General features: G+C 59.5%; 1 protein-coding gene across 5 annotated transcripts in view; it reads right to left on the bottom strand.

The window, feature by feature from the left end:
* Positions 1–15311, bottom strand: part of KIF1A (kinesin family member 1A) — a 115375-nt gene that overhangs the window by 49887 nt on the left and 50177 nt on the right. For 3 of the 5 annotated variants that reach the window (XM_026449061.2, XM_026449060.2, XM_026449059.2), the window contains 12 exons: positions 14760–14893; positions 13423–13502; positions 12929–13004; positions 11090–11169; positions 10740–10846; positions 9576–9659; positions 7082–7262; positions 6935–7007; positions 6638–6731; positions 5150–5298; positions 4580–4758; positions 2167–2304 (listed from right to left, as the gene is read on the bottom strand). In XM_026449061.2, coding sequence (XP_026304846.1) covers positions 2167–2304; positions 4580–4758; positions 5150–5298; positions 6638–6731; positions 6935–7007; positions 7082–7262; positions 9576–9659; positions 10740–10846; positions 11090–11169; positions 12929–13004; positions 13423–13502; positions 14760–14893 — 1375 coding nt within the window. Of the gene's footprint in view, positions 1–1097; positions 1356–2166; positions 2305–4579; positions 4759–5149; positions 5299–6637; positions 6732–6934; positions 7008–7081; positions 7263–9575; positions 9660–10739; positions 10847–11089; positions 11170–12928; positions 13005–13422; positions 13503–14759; positions 14969–15311 lie in introns of all 5 variants that reach the window. The other 2 variants (XM_026449056.1, XM_026449058.2) reach the window with 2 other exon arrangements.

A 15311-nucleotide genomic window follows, 5' to 3' on the forward strand; every position in this document is an offset into this window, starting at 1 on the left:
AGCCTGGGCGACAGAGCAAGACTCCGTCTCAAAAAAAAAAAAAAAAAAAAAAAGAATTATCTTATGACATTCATATATGAAAAATATATAAATTCGGCTGTTTCCTGAGCTGACTTTCTGACTGCTACAGCCAGGTTTCTAGATCTTTCCTTCACCTGACTTCCCTTCCATGCTAACAAGAAGGCAGCTGGATTTGCCAAATCTGCTAGAAGGGTGGGACGCCTGCTCCCTGGGTCTGGGCTTCCCCAGCCTCCATTCTGTCTCCCAACCGTGGTCTCTCATCGATTTGGGCAACGTGATAACTAGCTTCTCTCTGCAAAGGGCACGTTCCGTGAGGGCACTGGGTCACATGTCCCCGCCTCTGGCCATGACAACCTAGGAGGTCAGGAGGGATGCAGTCGTCCTCACCTTCAGACAGGCATGGTTTGCCCAGGCCCCACCGCTTCAGAGGGAGATGGGACGGTGAGCAGTTGCCTCCCACTCCTAAAAGGAAGGCCTTCCCTGGCCTCAGGGTGGCTGCCTCTGGGTTCAGCTCCTTTCCCCACAGAGAGTGGAGAGCACGGAGAATAGCCGGGAGCCTCTGTCTCTTCTGGATGACAGCTGAGCTGGGGTGAGGCTGCCTGCGCTAGGACAGTGTTGATTCCCAGGAGAATGACAGAACGGGCATCCAGCTTGGGGGTGGCTGGCCCTCACCTATCAAATGCCCCTCGGGCCCTGCACTGGGACTTTCAGGGAGGAACTCGGCCACTGGGTGCCTGAGCCACTCTGGGGTTCCTACGGCCTCTCTGCAGAAATAGTCCCACCTGCCTGGGGCCACAGCTGCAAGCTCCGGGGTGCACTACTTCTTCTGTACCTGGAACCCGGACTCTTCCCTGCTGGCCCAAAGCGACCGTCTCCAGGATGGGTGAGCAGCCCCACTGCAAGGATGCAGGGCCCGGGGGCCTTGGGTGCTCTCCCCAGGAGGCCAGCCCCTCCACCTGCCTCGCCTGCCCTGGGAGGGCCCGGGCCAGGCCCCAGCGGTCCATCTGTGCCTGCAGCAGTGCTCCTGTGCAAAAGAGCTGGGTCCTCCCCAGCATGCTCTCCTCGACCTCACCAACCTTCCTACTAAACTGAACAGGGGGGGCCGGTCGTAAAACGGGTCCCGGCCGTCGCACAGCTCGTGCTCCGGAAAGACGTCGTCCTCCAGGTCCTCCTCCTCCTCCTCCTCCTCCTCCTCCCCCACGCTCTGCTCCTCGGCAGGCTCGGTGGCGTCGGAGTCGGGGCTCGAGAAGGTGGGGGAGGGGGTGAGAGCAGCCATGCGCTCGCTCATGCATGTGTTGAGAAGAGGGTAGCTGTTGCAGCCAGAGATGGCTGAACTGAGGTTAGTGCGACAAGACAGAGAGAAGTTAACACCAGCGACTCGCAGGGACGAACAGGGGCTGGGGCTGGGGCTGGGGGGACCTTCTGTTTAAAACCAAAACCAAACACACAGACCATCGAGAATGCTGCTTTAAAAGACAAGAGAACCAAAACTGTGCCCCCAGTCTTGGAAAGAAATCACATGTATGGCCAGCAGGAAGGTTCCGGAAAGTTCCGGAGGACACCTGCAGGTGGGACTGAGAACGGGGTCTCGGCTGGGAGTTGCTGAGGCCATATGAGGACCTCGAGAGTTTGGCCACTTTGAGGTCTCAGAATGCCACAGTCCCATGGGGTGAAGGGGGCTGGGTGCAGACCCCAGACTGGGAGACCGGGGAAGGAGGCAGTCATCTCTAAGGCTTAGATGACACAGCCCTGCCTCCATGTTCCCACCCTCAGGGCCACCAGGTGACCCGGAGAGTTTGCTTGGGAGCCTCACATATTCACACACATGGACGCGTGGGTTCTGGCGGCTACAGCCCTCTAGTGGATTTGGGTGGCAGTGCCAAGACCCCATCCCACGTCCCCTGAAATAATAGGTCCTGTGGTGTGTGGAGAGGAATGGCTGGGAGGAACCTCAGGCCAGGGAGGACAGGGCTGGAAGTCTGGGGCTGGAAAAGCACCTGTCAGGGCCGCTCCTTGTGTCAGGCCAGGGCCCACTCCTACCCCCACTGCCATCTCTTTCTCTCAATCTCTCATTCTCTCTCTCTCTCTCTCTCTGTCTCTCTCTCTCAGTCTCTCTCTCTGCCAAGGAAGGGAGGAGGTGCCCACCTGCCCACCAGCCGGAACCAGGGGAAGCGGTCATAGAAGGGGTCTCCGCCGGTCACCACATTGTCACAGTCCTCGATGACACTGGAGGGCACCTCTGCAGCGCGGTCGTACATCTCCCGCATCAGGTCCAGGCGCTGCCTGCAGGGACAGCAGGGGTCAATGTGGACCCAGGCCCAGCATTCAGCAGTTGGCACTACACACCCTTATCTCCTGGGGATAATGGACTCAGCCCAGCTCCGGCCACAACATCCAGCTCAGGGTCATCAAGGTTCAGAGGGCTTGCTAGACAGACCCCCCTGTGACCCTTGGAGCTGGTCAGCCACAGGTAACACACTCAGTTAAGCATGCAAGATCACCAACAGCCCCTCCCAAACTCCCTCCAGGGGGTAGGCCGGGGAACAAGCAGTGGGGGGCTCGAGGGGCTGGCAGCACTGGGCTGCTGGAAAGTTGTCAGAGAGGCAGGTAGAGAATGCAAGTGAAGCTCAGAAAGGGGGATCAGGCCACAGAGGCCCAAGAGCTCAAGGAGGTAGGGACACAGAAGACAGAGAAAATAGCCTAAAAATTATTATTATTAAGGGAGCACTCCCCTCAAATGTTGTGGAAGGAAAGAAAAGCAATCATTGTGCCCCTAGGTCTCAGGTATAAGAGAAACCACATCAACAGTGGCTGCCCGTCCTTCCAAAAGCCACGTAACCTGGGAGAACAGGGGAGAAGAGTGAGGAACACGAGTGTGGGAGTGTACGCTGCATGTATATGCACATCTTCATGAATGCTTATTAGTCTGTGTGTGTTTGCATGAATGTGTATGTGTGCATGAGTACATTAGTCATATTTCTATTTTCTGTACTTGTGATGTTTTGATATCCTTGGGGGCCACTGCAGGCTGGGGAGAGCTGCCCAGGTCCTGCTAATTCCTAGAGACAGTCAGCAACTTGCCATCACCCCTGCCTTTCCTACACAAACCAACCAATCCCAAGTCTGTACCCCAGCCACCTCCTTTCTCTAACTTTTTCACACACCAGACCAATATTGCCCCTGGCCTAAATCACCCAGGGCCAGGTACCTGACAACTAGGGACAGCCCTATGCTCCAGAGCTCTGCAGAATTATTCAAACTAGCTAAGCCTAAGCAGTCTCCTTGCCCTGCCTGGCCTTTCCCACAACCCCAGGCTGTGTCCTGGGCCTTCTCCCACTCCTTTCTGCCTCCTGATGGGCCCTGGTGCCTCCCTGTGTAGCCCTGCAGGGCGGGGCGTGCCATGCTCTGCTTTCCAGGGACCTGTGAGTGACGTTCAACTCCTCCACTGTTGGTGCTGACCTCACAGGATGACTCAGTCACCCCCATAACTTGAGGCCTGGCTGGGCGCAGTGGCTCACACCTATAATGCTAGTACTTTCGGAGGCCAAGGTGCAAGGATTGGTTGAGGTCAGGAGTTAGAGGTCAGCCTGCACAACAGAGCGAGACCTCATTTCTACCACAAAAAGAAATCAAAAATTAGCTGGGTGTCATGGTGCACTCCACACCTGTGGTCCCAGCTACTTGGGAGGCTGAGGTGGAACAATCACTTGTGCCCAGGAGTTCAAGCTGCAGCGAGCTGTGATCACACCACTGCACTCCAGTCTGAGCAACAGAGCAAGGCCTTGTCTCTTAAACAAACAACAAAAAAAATTAAGGCTCAAGACAAATTGGAGTGAGCATGTGGGGACAGCAGAGGCCGAGCTTTAGGAAGGACATGAGCTCACATTGGGCACAAAGGGGCACAGCCCGGGCTTCCTCCTCGCCACCCCCCGCCTTAGCTCCTCCTCCACCTTCCACTGGGCTCAGCTAAGGGATCCATCTCCTGGCAGCTTCCTGAATGGAGGAGCAAGGGGACACTCCTTCCACCCCCCACCACCTCTCCCAGCCCCTCTGGGGAGCCACCCGTCAGGCCCTGCTGTACCCGCTCTGGGTGCTCCGCCAGCCTGTTCTGTCGGTGCCACAGCCTGCCCTCCCCTCCACTGCACCATCCTGACCCCTGTGGGCCTAGGGAGCATTCCCCTCATCTGTCCTTTCCTCCGAAAGAACACACCCAAATCTATGTCTATGTATGATAAATCTATGTCTATGTGTGATAAATCTATGTTTATGTATAAATCTATATTTATGTATAAATCTATGTTTACGTGTGATAAATCTATGTCTATGTGTGATAAATCTATGTTTATGTATGATTGCTGCACTGGTAGTAAGAGAATGAGGATTCTACAAGGCTGAACTCTATCCACAATTTTCTTCTGATTTTAAAAAAATTGGAACAGGAGGAAAAGCGGTGTCTGCAGGTACTCGCCGCGAAGCCTGTGCCTACCACCGCTCCTGTGGCCTCAGCCCTGCCCAGGAGGACCCTCCCACCGTCCACCCAGCAGCCCTCCAGCCACACCTGAGCTTCTCCAGCGTCCAGTAGTGGGTGGCCCCGTTCTTCTGGTCCTGGACCTCCACGGCCACAATCGTGCGGGGGAAGGGCCGCATCTCTCGATCTTTGGCGGCCTCTGGGGGCAGCAGGTCGGGTGGCAGAGGGGAGTAGAGTGTGTCCGTCAGGAGGACAAACTGGAATTGTACCTGTGATGGGGGAAGATGACCACTCATCAGCTCCTTGGGGGACAGGGCGCCAGGTCCCCAGAAAGGTTTCCTTCCCACCTTCTGGAGATTTCAGCTGCCTGCCCCACAATGGTTCACTGGAACCTCCCAGACAGCCGCCAGAGGGGACCACCTGCTTTCTGCCTGCCCACCCGGCCTCCGTCTCCCGTGAGCAGGGCAGCCAATTCCCACCTGGCCAGTCCTGGGCTCCCTCACCGCCCACCCTTCTGGGGGGCCCAGGTCAGGCAGGGCTGCTATGCCACCCCCAGGGCTGGCAGACAGCCAAGCGCTGAGTCCCAAGCAGCTGGCCCCGTCATGAATGAGGTGACGCACTCTCTCCAACGAGAAATGGTGCAGCCAGTGGGCAGCCCACCTTCTTTTTCAGCTCCACGCTGATGGCATTGGCCTCCTTGAGGAAGATAGCATTGCCCCACAGCAGGTCCCGCAGAGACGTAAACTGGTACCACTTCCACTTCCGGAAGGCCCAGAGCGCCAGCTCGCACTCCCGTTCCGTCCACTGGACTGTGGGGAGAGGTCACAGGTGGTCACTGCAGGAAGGCCACGACCCTGCCCACCATGCCCCACCCTCTGGAAGATCCGTCCGGTCAGCCACTCCACGGGGCTGCCTAAGCTGACCCTGTGCTCTGTGTACATCACGGCCGGGTGGTCATCAGGTAAAAAGAGGGAAGGCCGGGAGGTTACTCCCCCTGTAGTCACTGAGGCTGGAGGTGGACGGGCCCCTCTCTCCCCAGGCTTCCTCCCGCTCTGGGCCTGGGCTGGGAGAGCTCTGTGCTTGGCCCCGCCGTTTCACACTGACGATTTGGGTACACAGAAAGAAGAAACCGGCAGAGAGCTCTGTCACGGTGGGCAACATGAAAAGCTCTGCGTGCCCCAAAGGAGAGGCCGCCGTGAGCAGCCCCGTGAGTCAGGCTGAAGATGAGAGTGGCTGGGGAGCAACACTATCAATGACAGCCACGTGACATCCGGGGCCAGCAGTGGGGAGCAGGACCCACAGGAGAGGAGGCAGGAGGGCAGGCCAGGTCGTCCCAGGCGGCGCTGGCCCGTACACCCTCTCCCCGCCCATGCCCTGTCTGTCCACTGGGCCCTTGAGAGAAGGACAAGCAAGGACACAAGGAGGGACTTGTCCTTGTGCTGATGCCCCACCTCTCCTCCCAACACAGCACTACGTGCCCTTGGCTGCCCCCAGTCGGGCGCGCCTGAGCTTTGCAGTGGAAGGGAGCCTCGCTGGGTAAATGAGGCCAAACCGGGGAAGAGGCCAAGGTCATGCCAGCACAAAGCTGCCAACCGGCTGGCCAGAGGCCGAGATGGGCACAAACCCCTCCCCACCTGCATGCGGGCCACTGCTGCCCACAGCTGCGGGAGGTCAGCCGGGTTGGCCCCCCGAGCACATGCTCACTAAGGGAATCCTGAGGTGATGTGCACAGTAGACTCTTCCTCCGGGACCCCATGAGCCTTGTGGTCAGCAGGACGGGAAGAGTGGACGCCTATGAGCATGGTGAGCTCCTACCAGCCCCATTCCCCATCAACATCCAGACACTCCTGTCAGAGGCAACATGTGTGTGCACACGTGTGTATGTGTGTGCATGTGACTGTGTGCCTGTGTGTACATACGCAAGTGTGTGTGTGTGCAGAGCTGCTTGCTAGCTGTGGCACAGTCTCCCTGCTCCCCAAATCCTGCTTTCACGGTGCTTCCAGGGCAAGGGGGTGTCTCCCTAAAGAGACAGGTCCAGACCCCAGTGCAAAAGTACTGACCAGTGACCTCCAAGGAGGGGCCCAGGGCTGCCTACCTCCATGCTGAGACACTCCTGACACAGCAGGTGCTGACCCAGTGACCCCTCACCTTCATCCTCAGGCTCCTCTTCCTCCTCGTTCACCTCCGGGTAGTACCTGGAGTCCATCTGCTTCTGCAGAGCCTCCAGCTTGCTCTCGTAGTCCTGCAGAAAGCAAGGCCTGTGACTCCACTACGGCCCTACCTGCCTGGGCCTCTCGCACTGTGCCTAGACAGTGGGCCTCACCACATCCCACCGTTTGTATGCAAGAGATGGGGCCAGGCAAGCAGGGAGTGGGGGCATGGGAGGACAGGCGTCCTCTGGTGTGGGTGGCAGCTCGGCAGGGAGGGCAGGGCCACGTCACTCACCAGCCGCTGCTGCTCCAGCAGGTAAGTGGCCTCCTCCCGCTCGCGGCGGTACTGGTCCTCCAGTTCCTGGAGCCTGCAATGGGGCGTTGGGGTGAGCACAGGAGGGCAGGAGTGGCAGCAGGCAGATGGGGGTGTCCTCCGCCTCACCTCTGTTCCATCTCCTGCTTCATGTCGATGCCCTGCTTCTCCAGCAGCTCACGCTGGGCGAAGGCCCAGTCCACAGGCTCAGCTGGCGTCTCCGCACAGGGCGTGCGCTCACGCTCCTGCCGGGCCTGCTCGGGGTGGTTGAACCGGAACACGTGGCTCTTACCCATGATGATGCGGTTTCCTGGGGGACCAAAGGACAGGTGGCCTTGGGGGACCTTCAGGTCTCTGATGGTCTCAAGTGGGAAGACGTGAGGAGAAGGAGGAATGGGTGCAGGCACCCCACCATCCCCAGCTCCCAGCCACTCCTTCTCCAGCCCTTGCTGGGACCTGAATGTGTCTCCTCACTCTCCCCATAAATCCACCCTTGGCCGCTCTCTACTCAGCAGCCGGTGACATTTGCAAACCACAGATGTGGGGCCTCTGCTGTGCTCCAGTGTCCCCGCCCCTCCCCAGGCCAGCCTTGCACTTGCCTCCTGCCCCCAAGCCCCCGTGCACACAGCCAGGACCCTCCCTCTCACATCTAGTCTGGGGCTGGTGCCCCCCAGGGCTGGGCTTGGGCCCTCCACAGAGCACTGCTGCAGGGCACAGGACCCTTCCCTTCTATCTGTCTTCCCCACTAGACTGGAAGCAGGGCTGGGGCAGGTCTCCTGTGCCCAGGGCCAGCGTTCAGGGTCTGGAGTCAAGAGACCACAAGAAGGAAGCACGGGTGGCAGCTAGCAGGCACAGGTGGCTGCAGAGCCTCAGCATCGGGGCCTCCAAGGTGTGGGCATCAGTCCAGCCCCTCCTACCCCAGCACCCGACTGGACCCCACTCAGGGCTGCCTCATGTGCAGGGCCCTCCAGGGCAGCACTCACTGTCTCGGGACAGCCCTGCGTGCAGGGGCTCTCTTTGGATAGGCTAGTTTCCCTCTGACTTTCCCTGGGAGCTGTAGCTCTGTCTCGGGGCTCCATAGAGCCGGCTCTGCCCTACCTCCCACCCAGGTGGCCTGTGCCTGCAGGTCTGTCCTCCCTCAGTGCCTCCTTGTTGGCCGCTCTCAGCTGGCCACTTCCTCTGTCCTCCCTGTCCACAGGCCGTGTGCAACCCACCTTGGACACTGGGAGGGAAACACCAAGCTAAGGCCTCTCTTAGCCTAGGCCCCGCCCTGAGCCCCACAGGCACCAGGGCCAACTCCGAAATAAGCAGGGAGAACAGGCACAGCTGTCTGTCTGTCCGTCTGACCTGCTGTTGCCCAGGCTTAGCCACACCGACTCCCCATGACAAGGCTACCCCACGAATTCAGGACATTCAGCGTGTCCTGCCCTCCTGCCCAGGGACCCCAAAGGTGGGATTCCTGAGTCCCGGGGACTCCTCTGAAAGCCTTCAGGGGTGGGCAGATGGGCTAGAAGTGGGGCCCCTGGGTGTCACCTGCCCCTCCTCATCCCTCTGCTTTCCCCCAAGACAGGGTCAGGAAAGGGTCTCCCCTGTTCCAAGCCAATGGCCACTTTTATGTCAGCCTGGCCAGGCCACAGGCCCAGTGATTCAGCCACGGCCTCCCCAGGTGTTGTGTGGAGGTTTCTGCACATGTGTCCATACCTGCAATCGGCTGATGGAAGTCAAGGAGGCCCCCAACGGTGGGGTGGGCCTCGTCCAAGCAGGTGAAGACCTAAGAGCAAACTGGGGCTTCCTCTGAGGAAGAAGAAACCCAGCGGATGGAGTCCACTCCCGCCAAGTTCCCAGCTTGCCACCTGCCCATGGATTTCAGACTTCCCTGACCAGCCGCCCTCATCTGATAAGCCAGTTCCTTGAAATAAATCTCTTTACACCTAGACACGGTTGTATGTATCTCACTACATCTCAGTCTACAGCCTGTCTCACTACACCATGTCTACAGCCACGTCTGTGCGTCAGGCTGCTGCTGTTTCTCTGGTGGAACCCCAACTGCCTGGGTGACAGTCACATGCCACTCAGGAGGGGCCCCTGTCTGACTTCTCTAAAGAACGGACTTTATACCATGTGTGCCTGTACGTGTTTGAATATCACAGACACTGCAGTGTCTGGGAATCTGCAGAGCCCAACCCCACCTAGGGTGCTACATTCAGAGGCCGGAGCAGCCTCCACCCTGCTGACGCTCCACAACACCTCAGCTCTGGGAAGCCTCTGTCCAAAGCCCTGTCTCCCCCAGACCAGCCCTACAGGGCAGAGTCCTGGGCCGGGAGGCAGGAGCTTCTTCCCAGGCAGGCAGACCCTGCTCCTTACTCAGCCCGCAGCATGGACTCAGTGTCCCAGGGCCCTTGTGTTGTGTGAATGGGGCCTGAAGTGCTGTGTTCCTAGAGCTGGGGGACTGGGAGGCACATGAGCTGGTCAGGTACCTGCAGCCCCCTCCCCTACCTGCCCTGCAGCCTTTAAGAGCTGCCATCCTGCACAGTGCACAGGAGGTGGTGGCTTGGACGTGGGAACAGAGGTCTCATCTCATGCCTCTGCCTACCTGACCGGCCCCCGGAGTCCCCAGCCATACCTGACCGCAGGATGCTGGGCTCTGTGACTTTCTTGCCATTGACGTAGGTGTCTGCCCCCTCACAGGGCTCCAAGGTCACCACAGCTACAGGAAAGGTGGGAGGGGCAGAGAAGAGGAGTATGAGGGGCTATCACCTACAGCAGCTCGGCTTACCTGGCCCCCGGGCATGGCCTCTTCCAGGCCTCTCTTCTCCCTGTTACACAGACCCTGACCATTGGCAACACTCATTTGGGCCTCAGAGGAGCCTAGGGGTCTCACCCCACCTAACAGAGGAAGAAAGTGACCCCCAGGAGAAGGATGCATGTGCCCACGTTGAAGTCGAGAGGCTGTGCTGGGCCTGATCACCCAGGGCCCTGTCCAGCTCTCCAGGGAGACAAGGATAAAAACACCAGTTAACGGGACCTGGGCCACCCTACAGGAGATGGCAGGCAGGACTTTGCAGTCACAGAATTCCAAGACAGCCAACCGTCCCAACACCACTTAGGGCCATCATCCTGAGATGGCCAAGTTGGACAGTGGATGTCAGTCGCAGGTCTGCAGGCCAGAGGCTGGCTGGATGCTGCCAGGAGATGCCCTTAGCTCAGGCTGTGGGCCATGTGACGGCACACCGACATCACAGGCCCATCCCACACTTGGACAGCCCCACGTCATCTCTGGGAGGGAGATCACTGGGCAGGCAGGGGAAACAGACAGATGGCCGCCCACAGCCAACAGGAAATCAAAGTCTGGAAATAGTTTTCCACCCTAGATCTGGGCTCACTCCTCATGGCTCACTGTCCTCCCGCCATGAACATCTTCCACCCTGGGCCCCAACACACTTCCCGGCCAGCAGCCACCTGTGCCCCCACCGCCAGCCCTCAAGGAGGCTCAGCTCCCTGAGGCAGCAGCCACCCCTGGCCACAGAAGGCACCAGGCATTTTCCCGAGCACCAACCTAACGGAAGTTGTCTTCAAGGCTGGCCCCAAACATCTCTCTCTCCAAATCTCTCTCTCTCTCTCTCTCTCTCTCACACACACACACACACACACACAGGCACATCCTGCCCAGAAGTATGACTCGCCACCCACTTAGAGCTGGGGAAGCTGGGAGAGGGTGACCTCATTCAGGCCTGATCATCACAGCACAGGGGCGTGGGTGCGGGCGGGGACGGTAGGCTGGCCATACCTTCACTGCCTCCCCTGGAGTCGCTCCGGAAGACGCAGTGCTCCTCCTTGATGAAATGTCCACTCAGAACGATGTCCTGCCGCCTCTCGCCATCCTCCCTGCCCACTCTGCAGGGTGGGGGCACCATCAGAACTGCAGCTGGGACCCAGCACACCCAGGATGCCACCCACTGGCCTCCAGGGACACCCAATCAGGATTGTTTGGGAAACGCCCAGGGCAGACATCAGCAGCCACTGGAGAAAGTCCAAACTCAGTGGTCCCTCTGCAGCAGCAGGAATGGGGAGTCCACCCTTCCTCTGCCAGATCCCAGGGCCTGGCCAGGCTGAAGTGGCTGCCAGGTCCCCTCTCACCTGGTGATCCCATCCTTGATGTAGTAGAGGAGGCACTCGGACATCAGCGGGTCCTCATTCAGGTTGACGAGATGTGGTGTCTGCAGGGAGATAGGAGGATCATCTCTCCTGCAGAGAGGCAGGAGCCCGACGCTGGCCGCACCCCACTCCAACCTCTTCCCAGGCACCAGACCACCACCAGGGCCCCTGCCCCCATACTCGGCTGGTCCTACCAGGCTGGTCACTCCAAGCCAGGAAAATGAGGAACACAGAAAGCGCAAGTCGAAGGCCCAGCCCACCAACAGCAGGCTGGTGGGACCCGACCACCCGCATACACCCAGGCCTGACACAGCAGCCCCAGCACTGCAGCAGAAGCTGGGCTTCCAGAAAGGCAGAGAGCCCCTGCTGTCCGCATGTCGGGCCCCTGGGGCCCTCTGAGGCTAGGGTGAGCCCCCATATGTACAGACCACAGGCTTTGTCCCATGGGGTCCTGGGTTCCCAGCTTCAGACTGTAAAATGGGATTCCAGGACCCCATTCCAGCTCAGACAGCCCAGAAACCGTGGGCTCACCAGTGGGAGCCAAGAACCAAGAAAGGTCAGGACCCTGACCACGGAGGGCTCAGCCCTGGGGACTGGGGAGTGAAGCAGTTGTGAAAGCATCCTTGATGAGCCACCTGAGGCACCCCCATGCAGAGAGGTGGGGACCTTGTCACTGGACGAAGGGGACAGACCATCCCCAGCCATCCCTGCCCCCCGAGTGGAGAAGATGTCCAGCCAGGAGGGCTGTGCCCACGGTGTTGGGGCTGAGTAGGGGTTGCAGCCTTGGGACCCCACCGGCCCGTGAACATCTCGTGACTCCCAAGAACACTGAACTTCTCAAGAAGGGGGTCCCCAGTGGTCCCACTTCCGGGCAGTGCCCAGACCCAGGGCCACCAATAAAGCTGCAGCCCTGGAGTTCCGCCCTACCCCTCCAGGAAGGGGATGGGGCCTGAAACAGTGCAGGGAACAATCCATTCCAAACCAAACCAAAGGCCTGTCTAGAAGACGTGTGTAGTGAAGCCCCATTAGGGCACTGCCTGTCCCCGCCCTACCCAGGACTGGAATCTCCCTACAGTTTTTCTCAGGTCCTTCCTGCCTCTGGACCTCAGCACACGCTGGGCCCCTGGTCTGGAGCACAGCCCTGCCTGGTCCCTCCCAAGCTACGGACACACAGGTGTCTGTCCCCATGTCCTGGCCATCTTTGGGGTGGGTGTGTGGGGTTTGGGGACTAAAACCACAAGAAAGACTTTTTCCCAAGTGTGTGTGTCATGCCCCACCTGGGCTGCTGGATGGGGGCACAAGAGTTGTATACACTCTGAAGCAGCTGCCCAGGGGTTCTGTGCCATTTGAGGGCCCCCAGCTGAAAGACCCCTTTAGGCTTGGCCTGGTGGAAGAAGAGGGGTCCCCACTGGAACAGTCAGACCTGACTCCAGCTGAGTTCCAAGAAGGCAGCTGGCGCCCAGCTCTGTGAGCAGCACAGGCTCCAGAGCAGGTCCAGGCCCCTTGCGTCTCAGTCTCCAGCCTGGGCGTTAGCTTCTCAGCCTTACCCTGACACTGGGGAGCCCAGTCCACACTCCAGGCCACTAAGAGACCCATCCGATGTCCCAAAGCCACCAGGACGCCCCACCATGAGAATGTGGGCACTTAATTCTCCATGAAAAGCAAAGTGTGACTGTGGGTGGGCTTTACGGCCCCAGTGCCTGGGCCAGAGCCCCGCCGTGCCCCCTACTCCCAGAAGTCCCCTCTGGTTGTACCTGAGACAGCCCCTCACCTGGTCCTATTCAGATCAGGGCAGTACCACAGAACTGAGACAGCTCCTACCTTTTTGGGAGAGAACACGCCCAAGGTGCCACCATCCTCCCTCATGGCCACGCCCATCTCGGCCAGCAGGGCTTCCCTGGGGGAACAGAGATGAGGTTAGCACAAGCTCCACAAGGTTTCCAGCACTGGCCTCAGCGCTGGCTGACCAATGCGGGCAGTGGGCCTGTGGCCACCGTGGCCTGGGTGGTGCCCATGCGTGTCCCATCTGGTCACTGTGTTAGGACATCTGCTGATGGGACCGGCCCCTCTGCACCATGATCAGGGATCAGGTCTATCAGGCTTCAGGTCTCTCAGGCCCCGGTGGCCGGCAGCCAGCAGTATACAAGGTGGGGGTTATTGGGGGTGAGGAAACAGGTTTGCCCTGGCCTGGGATCTGGCCACCCCAGGGTGTAGGTGCCCAGCACTGGAGGGCAGGGCTCAGTGCTCATCCTGCCCAGGCTTCAGGCTTGCTGGCTGCAACCCTCCCCCTGGGCCTCAGTTTCCCCAATGCACACCTCTCCATCCGGATGGCTTCTGTCCGCCGCAGTTTCTCCTCCCAGGTCTCGTTGAGCTCAGCTATGATCTTCTCTGTTTCCTGGGGATTGAGGCAGAGCACAGTGAGCTTCCGGGGCTGGGGCCAAGGGAGAGGACAATGGAGACACGGGTGCCAGGAGAAGGGGCATCAAAGCACAAGAGCCACACTCCTGGGCCCGTCCAGGCACATGAGGTGTCCAGAAGACCAACGCGAAGCTCAGAGAACGTGTGTCTTTCCCTTAGACACACTCAAGAGAATGGGGAAAATGCAAAACAAATCTGGAAGGAAAAGAGAAGCAAATGCTCCTGGGAGATGCTGAGACTCGGCTCCTAAAGCACAGCCATTCTCGCTGCTGCCGAGAGGACCAGGTGCTCACCCTCTTCAGGACACTGCCCAGCATCAGCCTGATCTCTCCTTTTTCTTCTCACCCACAGCCCAGTGGGACCCCAACACCCCAGAAGGGCTCTCTGCTCCAGGGTCACAGGCCCAATCTCGCCCCCATCCCCTTCCTCACACTGGCCTTGATGGGGCATCTGCCTTTTCCCCTCAGCCCCTCAGTCTCCAGGTGTGTGGCTCACCTGCCCCTGCACAGCCATTCACTGAGAGGCATGTAACTGGAAACCTAAAATGATCCTGGCCCGTTGCTGGGCACCAGGGAGCACACAGTGCCTGGGAGCAGTTGGAGGTGGTGACTATTTCCAGGCAGGTGTGCAGGTGTGAACACAGGATGGCCTGGAGGGGGCTTAGGAGCCTGCACCACGCTCACCACCCTCCTCAGGGAGTGTAACTCTATGGGACGCCAGCCAGGAAGCTGCTGTGCCCTGGGGCTGTCACAGTGGAGGGGGTGCTGTGGGGTGGGGAGGGGCGAGACTCCTCTCCACCCACAGATGCCATCCAGCTCACTGCTCCTTGAACAAGCGCCCACTCACACAATTAAAGACTCGACAGGAAGAGTCTCGGTCCTGGACATTCATTCTTGGAGCTTCCCTGATCCAGGCTTGGCATGGGTGGGGGCACAGGCCATCCAGACACCCAGGTCTAGGGTCCTGCAGGGGCATTTCCTGACCAGCAGCTGAGTGCTGTGCAGCCCACAGCCTGGGGACCCCTGAGCGAACTGGTTGCCTTGGCTGCTATGGGTGGTCTAGAGACAGGACACAGGGCACCTGGGTAGCCACACGCCAGAGGCTCCTGCTGGTGCTCCACAATGGCCCTATGAGGATAGGCTGTGCCCAGCAGGGCAAGGTGCCTCTAACTCCTCCGAGCTCCCCACTCCCAGACTCTGACACCCCGCAGCGAAGCCCCAAGTGGTGCCCTCACCTTCAGTCTTTCAATGGCCTCCTCGCTGCCTGGGGCAAACAAGATGCGCTCGTGGAGGCTGGACACCGAGGCTGCGCGGCTGGACAGGGCTGAGAGCGAGGATGAGGGGCTCATACCCACCAGGGCATTGGTCACTGTGGAGAGAGGGTCAGGGGCTTCATTCACCGTCCCGCCACGGTTAAGGTTATTGTTCTCAAGGTCGGACATGTCTATGGGGAGGAGGGGTAGGGCAGGCAGACAGACAGAGGGAGGGAGAGAAAAAAGATGAAGATGGGAAAAAGTAAGAGGTGGGGCCCAGAGAAGGCAAGAAACAGAAACCACCAACAAGGCACAGCAGCCCTGCCCGGCCCAGGACAAGCACATGCAAGGCCTTCCTGCCACCCCTTGCCTATGATGGGACTGAGCCGGCAGTGGCACCCACTTGCCCGCCTGCTCCCCAGGCCTGCCCTCCCCAGCAGCAGCGTGGCATGGCCCTGGGCACCCTGGAGCTCCCCTGCACCCCTGCACCAGGCTTCTTGCTTTCCCTCAGTTGCACTCCAAGTCCCACTGCCA

Source organism: Piliocolobus tephrosceles, chromosome 11, assembly GCF_002776525.5.
Source record: "Piliocolobus tephrosceles isolate RC106 chromosome 11, ASM277652v3, whole genome shotgun sequence".
Classification (NCBI taxonomy): domain Eukaryota; kingdom Metazoa; phylum Chordata; class Mammalia; order Primates; family Cercopithecidae; genus Piliocolobus; species Piliocolobus tephrosceles.